Source organism: Chelonia mydas, chromosome 8, assembly GCF_015237465.2.
Source record: "Chelonia mydas isolate rCheMyd1 chromosome 8, rCheMyd1.pri.v2, whole genome shotgun sequence".
Classification (NCBI taxonomy): Eukaryota; Metazoa; Chordata; order Testudines; family Cheloniidae; genus Chelonia; species Chelonia mydas.
Window position 1 is genome coordinate 72,640,574 of NC_057854.1, and position 21,346 is coordinate 72,661,919.

At 44.5% G+C, this 21,346-nt stretch overlaps 2 protein-coding genes across 4 annotated transcripts in view; one reads left to right on the forward strand and one right to left on the reverse strand.

The window, feature by feature from the left end:
- ABCA4 (ATP binding cassette subfamily A member 4) overlaps positions 1-9,403 on the forward strand; it is a 103,205-nt gene extending 93,802 nt beyond the window's left edge. Inside the window, exons 43-50 of the mRNA XM_043521510.1 lie at positions 493-555; positions 668-774; positions 2,898-3,039; positions 3,656-3,790; positions 6,484-6,587; positions 6,682-6,774; positions 7,678-7,927; positions 8,918-9,403. Of these exons, the coding sequence (XP_043377445.1) occupies positions 493-555; positions 668-774; positions 2,898-3,039; positions 3,656-3,790; positions 6,484-6,587; positions 6,682-6,774; positions 7,678-7,927; positions 8,918-9,028 (1,005 nt within the window). The 3' untranslated portion in view covers positions 9,029-9,403. The remainder of the gene's footprint in view (positions 1-492; positions 556-667; positions 775-2,897; positions 3,040-3,655; positions 3,791-6,483; positions 6,588-6,681; positions 6,775-7,677; positions 7,928-8,917) is intronic.
- Positions 9,404-10,171: 768 nt separating this feature from the next.
- The window catches only part of LOC102931932 (very-long-chain enoyl-CoA reductase), a 36,535-nt gene continuing 25,360 nt past the window's right edge, over positions 10,172-21,346 (reverse strand). For 2 of the 3 annotated variants that reach the window (XM_027827516.3, XM_043521492.1), the window contains 6 exons: positions 15,079-15,151; positions 14,949-14,992; positions 13,487-13,544; positions 12,557-12,645; positions 11,770-11,815; positions 10,173-11,663 (listed from right to left, as the gene is read on the reverse strand). In XM_027827516.3, the coding sequence (XP_027683317.1) occupies positions 11,536-11,663; positions 11,770-11,815; positions 12,557-12,645; positions 13,487-13,544; positions 14,949-14,992; positions 15,079-15,151 (438 nt within the window). In that variant the 3' untranslated portion in view covers positions 10,173-11,535. Of the gene's footprint in view, positions 11,664-11,769; positions 11,816-12,556; positions 12,646-13,486; positions 13,545-14,948; positions 14,993-15,078; positions 15,152-21,346 lie in introns of all 3 variants that reach the window. The other variant, XM_043521491.1, reaches the window with a different exon arrangement.

The window sequence follows — 21,346 nt, forward strand, 5'->3', positions numbered from 1 at the left end:
AGTGTAGACAGACCCACTGTGTGGTGCTAGCTAATCTTCTCTCCAAAGATTGAAAACATCTGCATGATGTTCTCAGCTTCTTGCGCCAGCCCGAGGTGCAGACATTAAGACAACATACCCATTGCTGTAGCCCTATGAATGGAAGTACTACATCACTCCTCACAGTCTTAATTTTCTTTATTGTTCTATCTCGTTTGGTACATCAGAGACATTTTGTTACAGTGAAGATTCTGGGAGCTACCTCCATAATGCCTAGATCTGAACTGGTAGGTTAGATAAAGATGGTAATGGGTAAAATGGCTCCTAAATAGGGCAAATGTTTGACTCAGTGGAATGTTTGCACATTTTTTTTAATTGCTCTAAGATTATATTTTATTCCTGTCAAGCATTTGCAGTCACCTAACTCCAACATTAGTAAACTGTGAAGTTCAGAGGATTCCCTCTGCTATAGATGTCTTGTAATAGGAATTTTTATTTCTTCTCTCATTCTAGATTTATGCAGGTAGACACAGGCCCGCCGTAGACAGACTCTGTGTTGGCGTTCGTCCAGGAGAGGTGGGTCGTTCAATAGCTCTAGATCACACTTCGTAGATCAATTCATATTTTATGATCCCATTGGTTTTCAAGGGGAAATACTTAAGAATGTGATTAATTTTATAATTTAAAGTGCTTTGGTCTCCTGGGAGTGAATGGAGCCGGCAAGACGACAACCTTCAAAATGCTGACTGGGGATACTGACGTGACATCTGGTGATGCTGTAGTGGCTGGCAGCAGGTAAGCTCTTTAAAAACACCACAAGAGCTCAGTCACCAATGGATGTGTTCACATCACAGAAGCCATTGCTACGGCTGGCACTCACTGGCAACCTGTGTTGACAGTCTCAGCAGATACAGAGGGTGGGGAGAAGTTTGTACTGCCATTGCCCTTGCTGTACCTGCCCTGTGGATAAATAGAGGGCTTCACCCTGAATCAAATCAATTAAGAGTCCAGCGAAATGAAGCCGCCTTATTTGAGAAGTTCCTAATTTCTTTTGCTCTGTTCTGTGGAGACAGCTGCTTGCAAGATCCTAGGGCAGTTTAGACTGAAAAATGAACAAAAATGGATACAGGGATTAGCTGAATGTTTTTTGTTGTGTGATTGATTTTGTGTTAGAAGATTTGCGACTAATTAATGTAATTGCTAGAGATGAGACTCAACAACAAAAATCAACCAGTTTTTGAGCTCCCTTAGGTATGGGAGTGTCATAAATATAAAGGGAAGGGTAAACACCTTTAAAATCCCTCCTGGCCAGAGGAAAAACCCTTTCACCTGTAAAGGGTTAAGAAGCTAGGATAACCTCGCTGGCACCTAACCAAAATGACCAGTGAGGAGACAAGATACTTTCAAAGCTGGAGTGGGGGAAAAACAAAGGGTTCTCTCTGTCTCTGTGTTGCTTTTGCCAGGACCAGAGCAGGAATGCAGGTCAGAACTCCTGTAAAGGGCTAATAAGCAATCTAGTTAGATATGCGTTAGATTCTGTTTTGTTTAAATGGCTGATAAAATAAGTTGTGCTGAACAGAATGTATATTCCGGTTTGTGTGTCTTTTTGTAACTTAAGGTTTTGCCTAGAGGGATTCTCTGTGTTTTGAATCTGATTACCCTGTAAGGTATTTATCATCTGATTGTACAGAGGTGATTCTTTTACTTTTTCTTCAATTAAAATTCTTCTTTTAAGAACCTGATTGCTTTTTCACTGTTCTTAAGATCCAAGGGTTTGGGTCTGTGTTCACCTATGCAAATTGGTGAGGATTTTTATCAAGCCTTCCCCAGGAAAGGGGGTGTAGGGGTTGGGGGGAATATTTTGGGGGGGAAAGACATTTCCAAGCGGGCTCTTTCCCTGTTATATATTTGTTAGATGCTTGGTGGTGGCAGCAATAAAGTCCAAGGGAAAAAGGTAAAATAGTTTGTACCTTGGGGAAGTTTTAACCTAAGCTGGTAAAAATAAGTTTAGGGGGTTTTTCATGCAGGTCCCTACATCTGTACCCTAGAGTTCAGAGTGGGGAAGGAAACTTGACAGGGGGTATTCAGATCCAGAGAAGGATCAGCACCCTCTAACGTCTAGGGCTGTTTAGACCTGGGGGTTGGGACTTGGGGCCCATATTTGGCGATCTCTAGCTGTTGCTTAAATTGCATTAGGGTGACGCTGTGAATGGATGCTTAAATTGCATTAGGGTGACACTGTGATTGGATATTTCATGATCTGGCAGTTTGAATGTTTCATTGTGCTATAGAGATTTTTCTTTCCACATGGAATGCCGTAGCTCTTTAAGAATGTTTGATGTTTAATGCTTCAGCCCATACTGCGTTGCAGACTGTAACTCTCAAACAGCAGAGGCCGACAGTAACTTAGGCCACAAGAAATTATCTGTTTTATTTCACTTCTCCCTCCATTTCCTCCCAACCCAGAAGCAATGTCAATACTGTTTCCTACTTATGTACGCCAGAGGATGCACTCTGAGATTAAACTGCCTGATTTGTTATCTAGAAATAAATACTATTAACAAAATACAGTTTGCTGAATGGCTGCTTGAATAGGAGCTAACTTTACTTGTCTTTAAGTCAATTTACACAATATGATTTAACTGCAGCAGAAGAAAACAGGGGAAGGGGAAATGGCTTTGCACCCTTAGTAGGAATGAGTAGACCTTATTCACCACACTCCAGCCATCATACAATAGAGCATCTGCTCTGTAGCTGAAAATTTAGCAAGGTCTTACACTGTGAAATTCATTTCTAGGCTGGTTTCACTAATGAGGGAGATGTTGCCCACAGTAGAAAGGACGTCTGATTCTCTATCCCAGACCTAGCTATTAGCATTTCTTCAGTCAACGGACTTTTCTTTTTCCTTCTTTCTCCAGTATATTGACCCACATCTCTAATGTCCATCAAAACATGGGCTACTGTCCACAATTTGATGCTATTGATGACCTCCTCACAGGCCGGGAACACCTCCATCTCTATGCACGCCTGCGAGGGGTTCCTGCTGAGGAAATCGAGAGGGTACGAACAGTCTCTTCATCAGCTTTCTAGGTTACGATAAATATTTTAGATGTTTGATTGGGCCCCTCTAAGATCCAGGACAATAATTTTAAATTTGGCTTGACTTTCCGTGCCTTGAAATTCTGGGTGCGGTTCAAGTCATTTGGACAGCTAAGTTCATGATTGCACCAGAAATCCAGGTACCTAGTCATCCTGGAGGCATGAACTGCACCTGCAAAAGTGAGGGATTAAAAACAGAAACCTGACTAAGGCTTGCTAAAAATGTGGCTAATGGGGCTTAAAGCTGGACTGGTGCTTTCTCCAAATTACATGTTTATTTTGTTCTTGTCTTAGAGAGGGGGCTGTGTGTGTGTGAGAGAGAGAGAGAGAGAGAGAATGAAAAGCATATTCTAAAGGAAAAAATTAGAATGTTGTAGAGAAGCAAAATTTCACCCATCATCACAAACAGTTGTGCTCACTGATGGACTCACCCTAATTCCAGTTCTGAAATACACGTGCTAAAAGATGAGGTTTTGCTGTGGCGCTGCCTAGCAGTGGCAAGTGTGCAGCTATCACCAGCTGTGCATGCGGTTCGCTATCTGCTGTGTGAAAGAAGAATGACTTCTCTCTCCCACAGGTTGCTGACTGGGGGATTCAGAAGCTGGGTCTCCAGATGTATGCAGACCAGCTGGCAGGCACATACAGTGGTGGTAACAAGCGCAAACTCTCTACTGCCATTGCCCTGATAGGCTGCCCTCCTCTTGTCCTGCTAGTAAGTGTCACAGTAAAGTAGCTCTGTGATAATGCATTCTGTGTGTGAGCAATAAGGGGCTGATCCAGAGAGGTGCTGAGTACCCTCAAGCCAATGGCACTCTCACTAGTTTGATTTCAGTGGGAGGCAGGGATGCTCAACACCTCATAGGATTGGGCCCTACATGACTGCCATAGGAAAACTTTTCAACAGAGATGGGCTTGAGTTAAAATCTAGGATCCAAACATCACTGAATTTAGGGAAAATTCAAATCCGTTTTGTGTCTCAGAGCCACCTCTGCTTTTAAATGGAGAATGAACCAGAGAACAACCATTACAGTCAGAAGAACATACCTGGCTGTGTATGGGCCATACCTGACTGACAGTGCCATCAGATGTACCTAGCAAAAGAAAAGTGCAGGTGGAATATAGCTAGTCTCTTCCATCAACAGCGTTTTGGGAATAAAACATGTAAATAATATTTCAATTATTCCTTAAATTATAATGTTAGAGTATGTGACAGAGTGCCAGGCAAGAAAGGTTGAGTCAGCACTCTGTTCCCAGCAGCTCCAATCAAGCAAAGCAGACTGGAGCTGATTAAGTAGAGCATGCCTAATTTGTGGGTGGGGCAGGGCAGACAGGCTAATTAAGCCATTAGGCAGAGCCCACAAATAGGCACAGGAAGGAAGTGGAAAGGGAGGAAGCAGGCAGGCAGGGAAGGGAGAGATTGCTCTCCCTTGCTTGATACAGGAGCTGTATATGTTATGAAGGTGGTGGGAATCCATTTGTAAATAAACTGCACAAGGTGTTGGACCAGCACAAGGGACTCAGTGTAGTTGGTAGACTGGGACAGAAGCAAGAGCCAGGAGCCCTGTTACAGAGTAACACAAGTTTCCAGTTGTTTGTGTTGGCAGTAACGGTTTAACTCATATGCAATTACTGTCAATATGTATGCTATTAGATCATATAGTAACACTTCAGTTTGCATGATAAAAGGGAGCATTGAGTGCTCTCTAGTTACATGGTAGTCATGGGCAATGGGTGAACCCTCGCTTTGGGGAGGCTGGCCCCGCCCCTTCCTCCCAAGGCCCCGCCCCCACAGGCCAGAGCCCCAACCCCCCCTTAAAAGGAGGGCCCCCAGTGACCAGAGGAGTTCCAGCCATATTGGGCCAAGCTGCTGGCCCGGCCCCAGTGCTGGCCCGAGCCCCTCCCACCCCAAGTGCAGGCCGAGCTGCTGCTGCCCACCCCAAGCCGAGCTGCCAGCCCCTCCGAGTGCCAGGCCACTGGACCAGGCCGAGCAGAACGCTGGCCCAGCCCCGGCACCATGCGTCCATGATTTCCCCCACTGTCTGGGCGTCCAGCCTCAGCCAGCGGGTGGCCTAGTCCATTAACTTTTGGGCGAATGCCCAGGGCTGTAACCCCCATGTCCACCTCGCGGACCCGGAACTTCTGGTTATACTTCTTCATGGATAGCCCCACCCGATGTAGGATGGCTGTCTTTACCACTTCATAATTCCTGGCCTGTTCTTCATGTAGGGCCATGCCAGCCACTTGGGCTTCGCTGGCTTGGTGAGGAGCCAGTCGCAGGGCCAGGTTGCCCTGTCCAATTCATCCCCTTTGGCTACCTGCTCAAATGTGCCTAGGAAGGCATCGGGGTCATCTGTCAGGCCCATTTTACACAGTCCTATGTCTGGTGCCCAAAGGCCATCCCCTCCTGTGGGACTCACCACTTGCTGCAGGAGCTGCTGCTGGATGCCGGCCTTCTCCTGAATGAAGTCCTGCAGGCTCTTCTGCTGTTCTGCTTGCCAAGTGAGCAAGGCCTGTCTCTCCAGCTGGTGGGCTTGCTGAAAACTCTGCATTGCCTTCTGCACCTCCTCCTGCTGCTGGACCAGCCATTGCAGGATCTCCTCCATCTCCGGGCTGCCAGACACTTGCGCTGGCAAGGAATCCCAGAGAAGCCCCCACATGCAACAGAGCGTGATGGGGCCACCTCAGCTCCTATTTCTGCTAGGTCCACAAAGTCACTCTGAAACCCTGGGGTTAGTAACCATAGGTGCAGTTTATTCACAGGCTAGTTCCCATCACAGTTTCACCATGTACAGTTGACCCTTCACTATGGGAGGGAGGGACGCACTACCTCCCTGTTTCTACTCCCTGCCTTTTCCCTTTCTTTCTGCTCCCCCTTTGGCTTCCTTCCCCTGAGGCTTTTATACAGCCCCAGGCTAATTAGGCAGCAGCTGTCTCTGCTTCCCCAGTTAGGGCCAAGTTATCCCCAGCCAGTTCTAATTTATTCCCCTAAATGGAAGCTGGCATGACAGAGCGCTGAATCAGTAGCCCTTTGCCCAGCACCCTGTCTCACTGAGCTTTACACACTCTGCAGCCTGGCTTCTGAATAAGCTCTGTTCTGCTTACCCTTGTACTGGCGCTTAGTTGCTTTGGTGGTGGAAGTATTACAAATGCTTCAGAGATCAAGAGATAAGACTCTACACTGGCTGATTTTGAACCATTGGTGTCATGGTATGCACTGTCCACTGTAACATGCCCTGTGGGTACAATGGCCTTCCCGATAGCTATGTCCCACACTGGGCACACTGTATTCCTATCTGCATTTTACTATTAAAAAGATAAAACAAATTCAATTTTAAGGAATCTCAAACTAACGCCTTGGACATGTTTTATCAAAATCTTTGACTGTAATTAACATTGTCCCTTCAGGATGAACCCACTACAGGGATGGATCCTCAGTCCCGACGCTTTTTATGGAACTCTATTGTCAGTGTGATCCGAGAAGGGCGAGCCGTAGTTCTAACCTCACACAGGTAATGCAAACCTTGCTTCCTACCATCGGCACTGGAGTCAAAGAAGGGCGGAAATCCTTCTCTAATCCTGAACCTGTGTTCTCTGTTTTATCAGCATGGAAGAATGTGAAGCTCTCTGCACTCGTCTAGCCATAATGGTGAAGGGGACCTTCAAATGCCTGGGCACTATTCAACATTTAAAATACAAGTAAGTTGAATGTTTGTATCCCGAGTTGTTAAAGAATTGTCTGGTGACTATGGGGACACTCAAGATACACCACAGCCTGTACTTCATGCAGAGTACAAGTTTCAAATAATTTGATTATGCAGCCATCCAGGTGTTATGTAAAATAGGCGCTAGACCTGTGTTCATTAAAAATAACCCACTGCCCACTTTGAGTGCAACTCTTTAATATGTAAGACTATTAAGTTAGGCCCCTTGACCCTCAAATCACCCGAGTACATTACAGACCAATTCTTCAGAATACACATGGATTCTTCAGCTTCCCAGAGCAGTTCAATAGAGATCGCTCTAGGATTCCATTTCACACGTTTCTGCAGAGATGACCTGTAACTCTTCATGGTGGGCAGACACAATCTAAAGGTCCAGGGTGGGAGGGGAGAGGCATGTGACTGCCCCGTGCGTCGCATCTAGGCCCTTTCCCACTTCCCCTGTGCCTCCCACACCCGCTCCAAGCCAGCATCGCCTTCCCCCCACTTACTTCTCCCATCGCCTCCCTGCTGTGGGTGCGGTGTGGGCCAGAGCAGGCTCAGGACACCGGCTGCTGACCAGTTAACAGAAGTGAGGAAGGAACAGGATTCAGAGGGCTTCCCTGTATCGTCTCTGGTGGAGCTGCGCTGCCAGCCGTGTCTCTCTTCTCTGCTCCGGGTGCCTCCAAGCGCAGCTAGTAGGATGCCGATGCCTTTCCCAGGCATGTCCCCCTCAGCCGCACTCAGCCCAACTCCCATCCTGGCAGAAATCCCATCCTGGCAGAAATGCGTTGCCTCTGCATTTCTGAGTGTATAGCTAACTGCTGAGAGCTGATTTTCCCCCAATTGAATAGTAAAACCATGTCTTCATAAAACAACCAAACCCATGTGTGTTTCTCAGATTTGGAGACGGATATATTGTCACCATGAAAATTAAAGCACCTAAACCAGGGCTGTGTCCAGATCCAAGCCCAGCTGAGCATTTCATACAAGTCAACTTCCCAGGCAGTTTACAAAGAGAGAAACACTGTAACATGCTGCAGTACCAGATTTGCTCCTCCTCACTGGCCAGGATCTTTCGGTTACTTCTCTCCAACAAAGAAAACCTGAATATTGAAGAATATTCAGTCTCTCAAACGACTTTGGATCAGGTGAGTAAGAAAGCAATAAAGTCACCCATGAGAAAATCTGGCTGGCAAGGGAGAGGAAATGCCATAGGGATCTGGAAAAACCCAGAATAAGTTAGGGTCTAGATCTGTCTTGACTGTCTGTTAAACCAACTTTTGAAGGGCTTTACCTTACACCCCTAACTCAGACAAAACGCTCAGTGCCCTCAGGTAAAAGTGCAGGATCAGACCTGTGCATACCCTGATGCCCTGTGAATACAGTGATACAGTGACAACTGATCCCAGGGGCAGGAGTGCACATGACATGTTCCGTTAGGATCCCCCTTGGATTCTCAGTACAGAAACAGGAGTGGTAGTGAGCAGATCAGACCACTGCTACTCAGAATGAGATTTACTGAATTTGAAATAGCCAATTCGTTTTCTTCGATTTAGTTTTAATGAGATTTTGACTGCCTTGTGTCCAGAGGCCCTGCAGTACCCAATCAACTAATTGTGTACCTATCCCTCCTCCTCAGAAGCCACTGATTTCCATACAGGAGCATTTCCACACTAAAAGCCAGCAACACGGGGCAGTCTGTTGGCAGCACACGCTGTCATTAGAGGGCATCACACCCAGCTGGCGGCCATGGGTCTGTGCAGATGACACCTGCTATGCAGCTGTCATGGGGGCTGCTAGCGGGTATACTCCCCACACACCTATGACTGCTTGTGACCGCCGCACAGTGCCTCTAGGATACTACATCTTCTCCCTTGCCCACTGGTGTGGTGCATGTTCTATGAGCCTTGCCCCCTACCTCAGCTGACATAAAAGGTGGATTTGTACATGTATTCAGTACAGGATAAAGAAAAATGTGTGAACTCTGCTGATAGGCAGTTTTCATTTCTACACATACCTCTGGGTTCTGCTTCACACTTCTTGCCTACAGAGTAGCTGATGTGATGCAAGTGGCAAGAGTAGTTCAACTGCCTGGCCTCCGGAGAGGCTGGTTACATTGATCTATTCTCCTCTTGTAGGTATTTGTGAACTTTGCTAAGCAACAGATGGAGGATGAAGAAATTCCTTTACACCCTCATGCTGCTGGAGCCAGTCGGGAGGTGAAGGTGTCCCCAGCTTTTCCTCAGTAGGCAGCTGCATAGAACTCCCCTGCAGCTGCTAACACTGAGAGCTTGTTCGCTCACAGATGTGCCATATCACAGCTGTATGGAGAGTGAAGAAACTGCTCAGGGCAGTATTCAAATAAAGCTTTGTACCTTTCCAAGTACTGTGTTCGCAACTAACTAGCAACAAAAAACTTCTTCTGCCTTGGCTGGAGAGAGACATGAGGTACACACTGAAAGGGTCAAAGGAATGGAAGATGCTTGATTTATAATAGAATCCTCCTGTCACACAGGATCATTATATGCTGCAAAGAGAGACAACTCTTTCTTCGTTACTGACATAAGAAAGCATTAAAGACAGTTTTTCTATGCTGGACCTTTAAGATGGTGGTAGTTTTTTTTTAAAAAACCTTCCAAATTAAATTGCTACCAGAAATGGGCACCCACCTTCTTAAAATGCCAAGGACTGTGTTGGGCCAGGACATAATACTCCTGCTTAGAGGTTGCCTCATTGTAATGTCAGGCAATGCCATTAGAGCACTGGAGAATCCACCCAAACCTCTCACCCAAGCAGAACCCTTTTATATTTGAAAAAGCTTGGTGACTTTTAATAATGAAAGTAAATACACAGCCCTTCATTTCCTGGTTGCAGGAACGGAGGTGAAACTACCAAAAATTTTTTTGGTTTTGGTTTTTTTTTTAAAGTCTGTGTGCAATATTCAGTATTTCTGATCTGGCCCAAAGTAGGAAGTATTGGCAATCTCTTGGTGGTCTAGGCTGACATCCAGGGCCTGATCCTGTCACCAGATGAAGTTAAATTTTCCCTCTGTGCAGAGCCCTCAGGGCTCAAGCCGGGATGTAAGCGTTGCCCAGGCCTTCTGCTGGCCATCTGTAGACAGGGGAATTTCAGCCTACATGCAGTCCCCTTTGAAGTCAATGAGAAATGAGGCAATTGTGGCAGACAGGACCCCAGCATTTTTGGAGAATTATATGACTGAACCATCAAACATTTTGAAGTTTACCCCTGACACTAGTTTTGCCTCTAGCTCTCTTTCTGTTTCCCAGTCAAACTACCAGAGAATAGCAGAATGAAAAATCATTCATAATGATTTATCGCTTTGATTACTCACAGCACTAATCATTACATGCTTCTAAGCCATTCATCCAGTGGTAGAATTTGCTGTGTAATAATGAACTCCAGGGATTTTGTTGGTTTGTTTTTTATCCAGTGGATGTAACTTTTTATTTGATACAAGACCATTTTGCTTTATATTTATATATAAACTATGAAACTTCTGCAACCATCTATATAATACATCATCTTTTGTTGCCATAATTATTGACAGAGTTCAAAATGTAGGCTTGAATTTATTGCATATTTTATCTTTACAAATCGTTGCAAAAATCTTTCTATAAGTCATTTCTAGGTAAATAAATCATCATGAAAAAACACTGTGTTCTCTTTGTAGATACATTCTATAATAGGTAGTTAAAAAAATCATTACAACAGGATTTGCAGTAGTTTCTTGAATAGATTTATAGAAAACCTTCCAAGTTAACTGAACACCTTGTGGAAAACAAAATATAGAAAGTTCACTATGTAACCGATTCCTTCTCCCTGCTTTACAAACAGGGACAGAAGTATCATTTTGAGGACTGTAGGTCAGTGCATTTGTTTACAAAGTACATTAAAAACTCTTCAGAGAACACTAACATAAAACCTCTAGGTAAAAGTTCTTTTTTGGTATCGTAATGACTTGTTTTATGAAAACAGGCCAAATATCACAGCTACTGAAGATACTACATCTTCAAAATCCAGTCTACTAGCTGGTGAGCAATTTATTGATAAAGGAGTTTTCCTAACAGGGGATGTTCTATTCATAATGACTTGTGATTTAAGGTTTTGACTTGTCAAAGTGTGTGTTCGGGCTAACTCGGGCATCTGAGCTATTGCTCACCTCTTTATTCTGAGTACTCCTATTTCCCTCCTTTGTAACTTCTTCATTTCCCCATGAAGCACCTGTCCCCATAGCATTTCTCTCCAGCAAGGGAAGGCAGCACACACATCTACCTTTGGATCAGCTGACCTGATGATGACTCCAGAAATCAATGGTGGGTCTCCTTTCCAGTGTAGTCAGTCAGCATTTCTGTGGAATGCTGTTCCACAAGTTGGAGCTTACTGGTGGCAAGGCTTCATTGTGATCCACAAAACCAACCAGGCCAGTACAGGAAGCTACAACTGTCACTAATGGAAAGGATCTAGGCCAATAGAGAACCTTAAAGGCCCTTGGCTGCCAATGAAGCAATAAAGTCATGGCAACCAATGTGACTTTCTGAAAATTTAGAATATTAGGGAGATGTAGCTTCCAATTGTATAGAATTTCCCACAGCAATGGAGATACCATGCAGCAGAACCACCCTGGTTTAGTTATCTAAATGAATTCTCTCATTTGCCAGCAGGTCTCTCAATAAAAAGAGCCCATCAGCTTTGTCCTCCTGTAGTTCCACTCAGGTATTCAAGCAGTTCTTTCTTCTTACAGTAAGAAAGGAATAATTGGCATCCTAAGACTTGGATAATCCTTGAATTCTCGTACGTAGGTGTAGTGTTTATCCTTTGCCCAAACTGTCATCTGAATGAAGCAAAGAAATGTGAACAATCCCACTATAAAAAGATATATAAAAAAAGAAACGACATCAATGCTAGTGAAACAGCATTCTCTTGTCTTGAGAACAAATCATCTAGTTGGGAGAAAGAAAACCTTACTCACCCGGGACGCACTGAGTCATGATGGTGAAGCTGATCCATGCCCCCACCTGTTATGGCCAAGGAAATTAAAAATATTTCTGATGATAGCATTCACATATATACCTCTATTATCAAAACATCCCTCCCTAATGTAGGTAAACAATACATCCAAGGTTACCTAAAGCTATTTCTGGTACCAATTATTTTTCACAAAGTCAGTGGCATCCTGTTAATTCCAAACAAAAGCTCCCCATTTTTCATCATGGTTATTGTGTGTGTGTGTTGTTTTGGACTTAAGTTTCCTCTCTCCCTTGTCTCCACCTATTTTGTGTTTGTTCCTAAATTAGTGCTTAAAATGTGACATTCTGCAGCCCTGGAGGCAAACGTTCTCATTTACACCAACGAAACTCCCTGAAATCAAGATTTTGTATAAATCCTACTTCAGCAGGGCTGCGTGCATTGAGGACACAGAGCCTGACACTCACCGCTGTGCCCAGGACCTATACAAGGTCTATGCACCACTCACATCCTATTTAGATCTTAATTTTGAGAGACTGAAGGGTGCATTGGCTTCATGCAGTCTTTCTGCACAGAAGTAAATTTCACATAAAAGGTACATTAGGATGTCTGTCATGGGTTAACTCTTTGAAAGATTGAACTTAGAGTTTGGCAATATGAAGTGGGCTTGCATATTTTTGATTTTAAGTTTCTAGGGTTTCCTTATATGTTTATTTTAATAATATAGTATAAATTGAGATGTAACCTGCAAAACTTAAATCTTAGTGTGATTTACTGAGGAAAATACATACCTCATATGTATAGTTAGGACAGGATACAAAGAAAAACAGCCATGTGAAAGGATTCTTTGTTGGATAAGGGATCTTACGGATCTTGGATCCTACAGATTAAAAGAACCACAGAAGATAAACCACAGAATACTGACACTCCTATGTACCATGTAGTTTGCTATAAAGAATCCAAATCTGCCTACTGAAGAGATGGGCAAGATAGACTTGGGAAAATAAGGACTCCACTGAGCCCAGAGGAAGGCTTAGGGTGCCTGTGGGGAAGTGCTATAGGATCATTAAGGCTTGCACACAGTATTTGGCAGTACCATCCCTAGAAGCATCCTTGGGAAAGATCATTGGCAATGCTGACTGGCCAGCACTAAGTCATTCCCATAGGAAGTGTCTGCACCATTTCCTAGACCTCAGAAATAAACGGTCTTTCTACAGGTTACATTATATGAAAATTGTGGATGCAGTTAGCAAATATTATGAGCCAAAGTCTATGCAGCCCTTCCACAAAGAGGGGGCAAAGCACAAGGGAGCCACTCCCCTTAACTTCCAAGCACACACACAGCTTGTGCCCTGGGCAGAAGCCAGGCATATTAGTGGACCCTGCACTCTCCACAGAACAGCTCCTGCTAGCATCCCCTGAAGAACTAGCCAACCCGAATATCATGCCCACATCCCACTTTGAACCACCAGTGCAGCTTACACAGGCCCATGCACTAATGGCACAAATCTGGCCCTAAGTGCTTTTGTTACATACCCAAACTTCCTTTAGGGTCCAATCCTATGAGGTGCTGAGTACCCTCAACTCCCACTGAGGCCAGCTGAGGGTGATTAGCCCCTCACAGGAGGCTCTCTGCACCTTGCAGGATCAGGCCAATCATCAGTGTAGGTCACTGCAGAAGAGCTAACTTAACTGCACAAAGGTAGGGAACAAACTTTTACCATCTCTTCTCAGGTCACTGAGTGCAACGTGGATAGAGAAATTTCCAGCTTCACATATCTGCAAGAAGCAGCACACAATAAAGGAAAATGCTTCCCTTCCACTTATTCCTCTTCCCAATGCCAGTTCCTAGACAAATATTTTTAAAGGGCCCCAACCCCCATTGAAAAACAGCCTAAATAACACAGGATTAAAAGTGTGTTTAGATCTTAATTAAGCTCAAAACAAGATTTTGGACTGATGGTAAGGAGACATCTGTTCTTTTCATCTTTCCATACACAAGAGTCCATATTACACTCTGCTTTGCACCTGTCAGATTGCCAACTAGCAAGTGTTGACCAAGTCCCAAGAAGGTACAATGCACTCCAGCTATTTTCCCAGCCAAACCCTAACACAATAACCCCTGAATAAAGTGGATTCCAGCATGTGTTTTCTTTACCTTTTGACTGGGCTGATTTGTTTAAAAAAATTAATTGGGCAGTTTGGATTTCTCAGAACTCCCAAGGCATATTTGTGCAGCTGCATAAATACTGATATGCTGCTCCATAACGACTTCTACTCCTTATGGCAAGGACTTGATGTGATTCACAAAGTTCCATTAACCAATTTTCCCACCCGCTTTTAGGCAATGCTTTCCACCACTAGTTAGGTGGAAAATAGATTGAAATGGTCTGTATATATGATTATGGCCAGAATAGAACAGAGAACTGGTAATCAGGGCTCCTGAGTTTTATTCCCAGCTTTGCACTTGTGCTGTCTGACCTTGGGAAAGTCACTTTAACCTATGTGGCTCAAATTATCCACCATTATCTAACTAATAAAATTTCACATTTGAAAAGTGCTATGAGATCCCCTCCAATCATTGACACTATAGTAATTCTTTTTCTTCTCTTAATTCAGAGACAGGTTACATCTGCACTAGAGAGAATGGATACTTCTTACGAGAAGCAATGTTAGTATAACAAGGAAATAAAATAGTCCTGGAGAGGTAAGTGAAAGGACACTTTCAGGATTCTATTTCCAGAGGAATTCTGTCAGAATATATGGAAAGCCAGCAAGATGAAACCCTTGCCCTGAATATTAACACTTTCATAATTCTGTAGTAGGCCAGCTGTCGGCTATTTATGACCTACTTGATATTCTCAACCCTTGATAAACTCTGGTAATACCAGGATCACTGTGATGAATGTGGCTGAGTGTGCATCTCCACACACAAATTCTTACCTAATTTCTGCAGATTAAACATACCAATTTTGAAATTCTTACTCAGCCAAAACCTTCCCTGAAGTCCAGGTTCTGGTCAAAATGGACAGTTTTGTCTCTATCTTAAGCTGATCAGTCTTAGTTCTATGTCCTGAACTTTCCAGTAATAAATCTTTGACAGTCTCCCCACCCCACCCCGAGACTAATAAATCATAAAGGAGAGTCTTTAATAATAATTTATAAAAAAAGCAAAAGTCCTACCAGAAACATGATCACAGCAAAATTTATCTGTTTTTGTCCATAGGCTAGAAAACAAAATGTTTAAAAGTGGATAATTAGCACTCAAATATACCCAGGTTCAAATTATTCTGAGGGCCATTTTGCTACTTACAAGGAGGTGTATAAAGAGGATGATTGATGTAATAAGCAAGCCAAGCTGCAAATCCCCAGTAATAGAAGCAGTTCTGAAAAATAAGTAATTTTTTTTTATAATAAAGATATCAACTGTCCTCTATGTGAAGGGAAAACAGTAGCGTTATCTAGACTAGTGATTACCAAAAGAAATAGTGATAATGATCACTTGGGGGCAAATTGCAAGTTGCAGATAATGCAACAAAAATGACAACACACCAAGTTTGGTGGAGTGGAAGGGAAAGAACAGGAAAAGACAACAGTAAATAAACAGGAAGCATTGCTCTTGGAGTGAGATTTTTTTGCCCTTCAGCACAAAGAGAGTGTACAGACTGTTTGGTTTAGAAATTGCTTTTGAAAATGTGGCCCAAAGAGTTGAAGCTAAAGGAGCATTTTATCTGGGAAGCCATTCTGTTTCACTGAACATAGATCAGAGATGAGGAGCCATAAGGACCAAGTGCTAGGGGAGACAGGACTTGTTTTGCCACATATAGAAACATCATGGGTTTTAAATGGTGAACTATGACCAACTTCCCTCCCAGCCTCTTCCTTTCCCTTCCCATACAAGCATGCTTTAATCCTCCCTATCTTAAACACCTACCTTTGACCCTACCTTATGTCTTCCTCAAACTATAGCCCAATCTCTCTCCTCCCCTTCATCTCCAAACGCACTGAATGTGGTGTCTGCAACCACTTGCTGAATTTCTCGCTTTTAATTCTGTTCTTGACCTTCTCCAATCCAGCTACCACCTTCTATGCTCCACTGAAACTGTTCTCACTAGATTCTCTAATGATCTGTTACTGGCCAGATTTCAGGGCCTACACTCTAGCATCATCATCATTGGCTTCTTGGAAGCTTTTGCAATGTCAGCTTCTCCCTACTTGAAATTTTGTCCTGTGTTAGTTTCCATGGCTCTGTTCTTTCATGGTCTTCTTCTCCTACCTCTCGGATTGCTCTTTCAGTGTCTTCTTTGCCAGGCTCCTCTTCCCCTTCCCCTTTCAAGGATGTCTATCCTTGGCCCTCTCATCTGCTACTTCTATATTCTAGCTCTAGGTGCTCTCCTCTGCAAGGAAGGTGTTAACTACCATCTTGAGGCTGATGACTCATAAATCTACCTCTCTATGGATGCATCCTCCCCCTTCACTAAATCTAGTATCTCAGCCTGTCTTTCTGACATTTTTGTCCAATCATCACCTTAAACTCAACATGGCCAAAACTGAGCTCATCATCTTCCTTCCCTCTCTCTTCCCCTATAACCTGGGTGTCACCTCTGACTCGACTCTCTCGCAGGATGCACATATTCAGGAAATTTCTAAATCCTTCCACTTTTTCTTACGCACTCCTAAATCCAGCCTTTGCTCCCTGTCCACAGCCAAAACTCATCCACGCCACCATCGCTTCACGTCTTGACTACCACAAGCTCCTCTTTTCTGGCTTTGACCACTGCAGCCTTACTCCCAAGTTTATTTTAAAATTCAGAGTTGCTGTTGTTAAGACCATCTTGGCTCTACATCCTTCGTCTAAACCCAATCATAAAAGTAGACTATAATACATACATAATTGTATTCCCATTTCCTATCCTTTAGCAGTTTGTGTCTTTAGACTGTAAGCCCCTCTGGGCAGGGCTTGTATCTTTTCTATGTTTGTACCAAGTCCAGGACAATGGGGTCCTAATCCTCATAGGGACTTTTGGGAGTTACCATAATAAAAATATTTACAAATGATACAATATAAAACATATGGGAACACAGCCAAGCTGAAGCCATGTTAACAATTCTGTTTATCTTTTATAAAAATGTAGTAACTAAATTTTGAACTAAGTTCCAAATTTACAATAGTAGAACTCAAATGTGAACGTCCATGTTCTATTCTAAATTAAGCATTCATAGTTCAGAATATAGGCACCAACATTTTACTGAAGGTCAATAAATTACAGATAAAGCGTGAGCTTGGCTGACATTTTTTTTCTTCCCAGAGTTGTCCTAGAGGCATGGCAGGTATTACTTTCAAATTAGAGTCTTTGTTTGCATATGTGATATACTGGGTTAGTGCATGTTACTGTCTTCCTGAAGTGACTGGCTCCATCAAGGATAGGAGGAGCCTGTCACTATATAACAGCTAGAGTTATTCCTTTTAGCTAAAGTGGCAAGAGATTGTGCTGTTCTCTGAAATTTCCAAATTCAATCCCCACTGCCAGCAATGATGTCTGTATATATGCAGTCCTGGCTCCATCCACATAGCTCTAGCTTTATTTAATTAGAAAATCATGGTTTTAAATGTTGACACCAGGAAAATAATGATTTAAATCAAAAGGAAATATGTTTTAGGATATTCAAAATCCAGGGGCCAAATTCTCCACTGGCATAAGACCACTGAAGCTGATGGAGTTATACCACAGGAGAATCTGGTTCCTAGTTTTGTTTATTTCTAGAGATTTCACAAAATCAAACACGAATGAGTTTTACTATTGGCCTGTTACACTTTCCACTTAAGTCAACAGGGGTATGTACATACAATCTGCTGAGTCAACTAAAAACCCCAAAGTGTTTTCACTAATTAGCACAATGGCTTAAAAAATGACTTCCCAAATAGACTGTTTGTATGTTTAATGTTTTTAATTGTATAGAACAGCAATAAAAAATTAAAATCAATAAAAACATGAAAAATGAACATTTTAAAAATGCAAAATTCTACCCTCATGCAACACGAAGCCTGATTCTGAATGGTGATGAATGATATTTTCCCCTTGGCATTTACTGTTGTTATTTTATACAATTTAACCTTAAGAGTTCCAGGTTTAAGGAATTATGCCACCATTCTGAAAATCTAGCCATTCAGTCCAGAATTGATGCAAATTTAACCTAAGCAGCAGTGAGGTGGAGGGGGATGGGTGGTAAGACTTATAGCTCTTTTTATATCCAAAATATAGTTTTTCCAATTATTTGCAGTAGCCAAAGCCTCCTCTAAGAAACTGTGGCTCACATTTTTACCTACTACCATTCCAAGATGTTCCCAGTTAGACTTGCTAGAACCAAAGGTAAACTCCTATGTTGTGGTGGTGGTGGTGGCATTCGAGAGACCCTGCAGGAAACTGCTCTGAGCTGCTGGTTGAGAAAGATGTTATCAGCAAAACTGAACCTAAGCTGCAAAGAAAAAGCAGAGGCTGATGTGTGGAGGAAGATCTAGAGGAGAGGCCATCCTGACTTTAAGAAGAGAGAGAATCCTCCACAGGGACTGAGTGAGTAGACACAGCGGGTGGTTGTGGTGGAGATAAGACTTTGTGAAAAAGGGCAGGAGACTGGAGCACTGGGGCCAGAGAAGAAAGGAAGAGCACAAGAATCAAGGTGCTCTCGCTATGGGGCAGTCAGTCAGTTAATGGAAAACACAGCTCGGCTGAGTCATGATTCCAAAGTAACCAGATTGTTATGGGTTTCAAATGCAGCAAATCTGCTTAGTCTAAAAGTCTCTCTTTAAAAAGAATGAGAATGGTAACTCCTACACCTTACATGAGATTTTCTCTGGCTGCCAAGATATCAATGGAAGGCAAATCCATGACCAGCTGAAAGTCCAGGTCTTTCAGAAAGAGTTATTTTCATATAGAGGAGAGTTATGTTACTTGGGCTCTGCTTATTAAATGTAGAGAGAGAGTAACAAGATAGCCATTATCTACAGCTATATGGTGAAACAGCATTTCTGGCAGTAATGCCCAAAGAGGTTGTGTACGGTGATGAGTTGCCAAAATCTTAACAACTGGTTCCCTCCTCACCCCACAAGGGGGTCGTGGTTCCCCCCCCCCCCCCGTGTTCCTTGACGCCCCCCCTGGGATCCCTGCCCCATCCAACCCTGTCCCCTGACTGCCCCCAGAACCGGGCAGGAGGGTCTCGTGGGCCACCGTAGTGGGTGTCCACCCCATCCCGCCCCTAAGAGCCAGAGGACCTGCTGGGGGGCAAGGTGGGGAGTCCCGGCGGTGCTTACCTGGGGCGGCTCCCGGAAAGCATCTGGCAGGTCCCTCTGGGCGGGGTAGCATAGCTGGGGGGGGAGCAGGGGGAGCGGCTGCTCTCCCCACTGATCACATAAAAAGGTGGTGCCTTAGGCATCAACTCCGTGGGTGCTCCGGGGCTGGAGCCCCCATGGGGAAAATTTTGTGGGTGCAGAGCACCCACTGGCAGCTCCCGCCCCGCGCCCGGCCCCAGCTCACTTCACCTCCGCTCTGCCTCCTCCCCTGAATGCCCCGCCCCACCCTGCTTCTCTGGCCCCCCTGCCGGCTTCCCACGAATCAGCTGTTCGCACAGGAAGCCGGTGAGGACTGAGAAGCAGGTGGTGGCTTTGTGCTCCGGCCCAGGGAGGCGGAGGCGAGCTGGGGTGGGGAGCGGTTCCCCTGACCCTCCCCCCCCCCCCCCCGGATTACCTGCTGCAGTGTGGGCGGCCCTCCTCATGCCCCCCCTCCCCAGCTCACTTCCGCTCCGCCTTCACCTCCTTGGGCCTGAGCGCGAAGCCGCCGCCTGCTTCTCAGCCCTCCCAGGCGAACAGCTGATTTGCGGGGGGGGGCGGGGGGAGAAGCAGAGCGGGCCGGCGTGTTCAGGAGCGGAGGGGAGCTGGGGCCGGGCACGGGGTGGGGAGCTGCTGGTGGGGGCTCTGCACCCACCGAATTTTCCCCGTGGGTGCTCCAGCCCCGGACCACCCAGAGTCGGCGCCTAAGGTGCCACTTTTGGTCGGTTGTTAAATTTAGAAGCCCTTTTAGAACCAGTTGTCCCACAAGGGACAACCGGTTCTAAAAGGGCTTCTAAATTTAACAACCGGTTCCCACGAACCGGTGTCAACCTGCTCCAGCTCACCACTGGTTGTGTATCTGAAATCAGAATCTTAACATCTGCAAACCAGACTTGCTGAATGTAGTATATCTGACAATGTGGTTTTTAGCTGATGGTTTGAGAGGTAGTAAAATCTCACATGCTCCAAGGGTGGTGGCTGCCTTCACAGCTTTGTGATGAATGTCAGTATCATTTTTCCTAGAATTGTTTATATTATAGTAGAGCCCAGAGGCCTCAATCAAGGGTGAGGCCCCATTGTGCAAGGCACTGTACAAACACATAAAGAGACAGTCCCTACTGCAGGTTTACAGGCCAGACAGACAAATGGGGGGCCAAAGAAAGCATGATTATCTCTGTTACAGATAATGGAACTCAGGTGCAGAGGTTAAGTGACTTTTCCAAAGTTATTCAGAAAACCTGCAGCAGAACCAGACTCAGATATTTGTGTGCTAGTCCAGCACCCGAACCCCAAGACCATCCTTCCTCACTGTTCATTATTGTACTACAGTATCACCCAAAACACACCAGGCATGGTACAGACTTATGGGGAAAGTCTCTGCCCTGAAGGGCTCAGACTGTTAAAATGGAATCTTACAAGGAAACTCTCCCATAAGTTTGGCACTTGCCATGAGCTGAGTTGTATATGCCTATGGCTTTTAGTGCAGAAAAAAAATCCTTCTAAAGCAGTGGTTCCCAACCAGGGGCCCAGGGCCCGCTGGGGGACTGTGAGCAGGTTTCATGGGGGTTGCCAAGCAGGGCCAGCATTAGACTCACTGGGGCCCAGGATAGAAAGCTGAAGCCCTGCCACATGGCGCTGAAGCCCTGAGCCCTGCCAGCCAGGGCTGAAGCTGAAGCCGAAGCCCCAGGCAACTGCCCTGCTTGCTACCCCCTAAAACCGGCCCTGGCTTTTATATGCAGAAAATCAGTTGTTGTGGCATGGGTGGGCCATGGAGTTTTTATAGCATGTTGGGGGGGCCTCAGAAAGAAAAAGGTTGAGAACCCCTGTTCTAAAGCATCATCTAAACATTGGGAATCTGATCCCAACAATAAATGCTGTAATTAATGTGAACAACCAAAGTACACCAATTACTACAAAAACATAGTTCAGTTTTAAAGAAAGACTCCTAAAGTAAGTGGGATTTGCCACTGCTGAAAGCAGTATCAGTCATATCAAAACTGGCAGTACTCATTCTTCATACACAGACTCCCAGCAGATGACACTGCTTAGCAGGGCCTAACAAAGTAACACAACCTTTCAAGAGTATATGGAGTGCTACCAAAAGGAGCTTTGTTTATACCGTGTAATGTTTTTACTTGATTCCTACTAGGAATGAGTAGAACCTTCATGGGCAGGACATGTCTGTTTCCATTTTAATTACGTCTGTATCTTTTCTTAAAAATTGCTCATATCCTCCAGGTCCTGGAGAGCACAATGA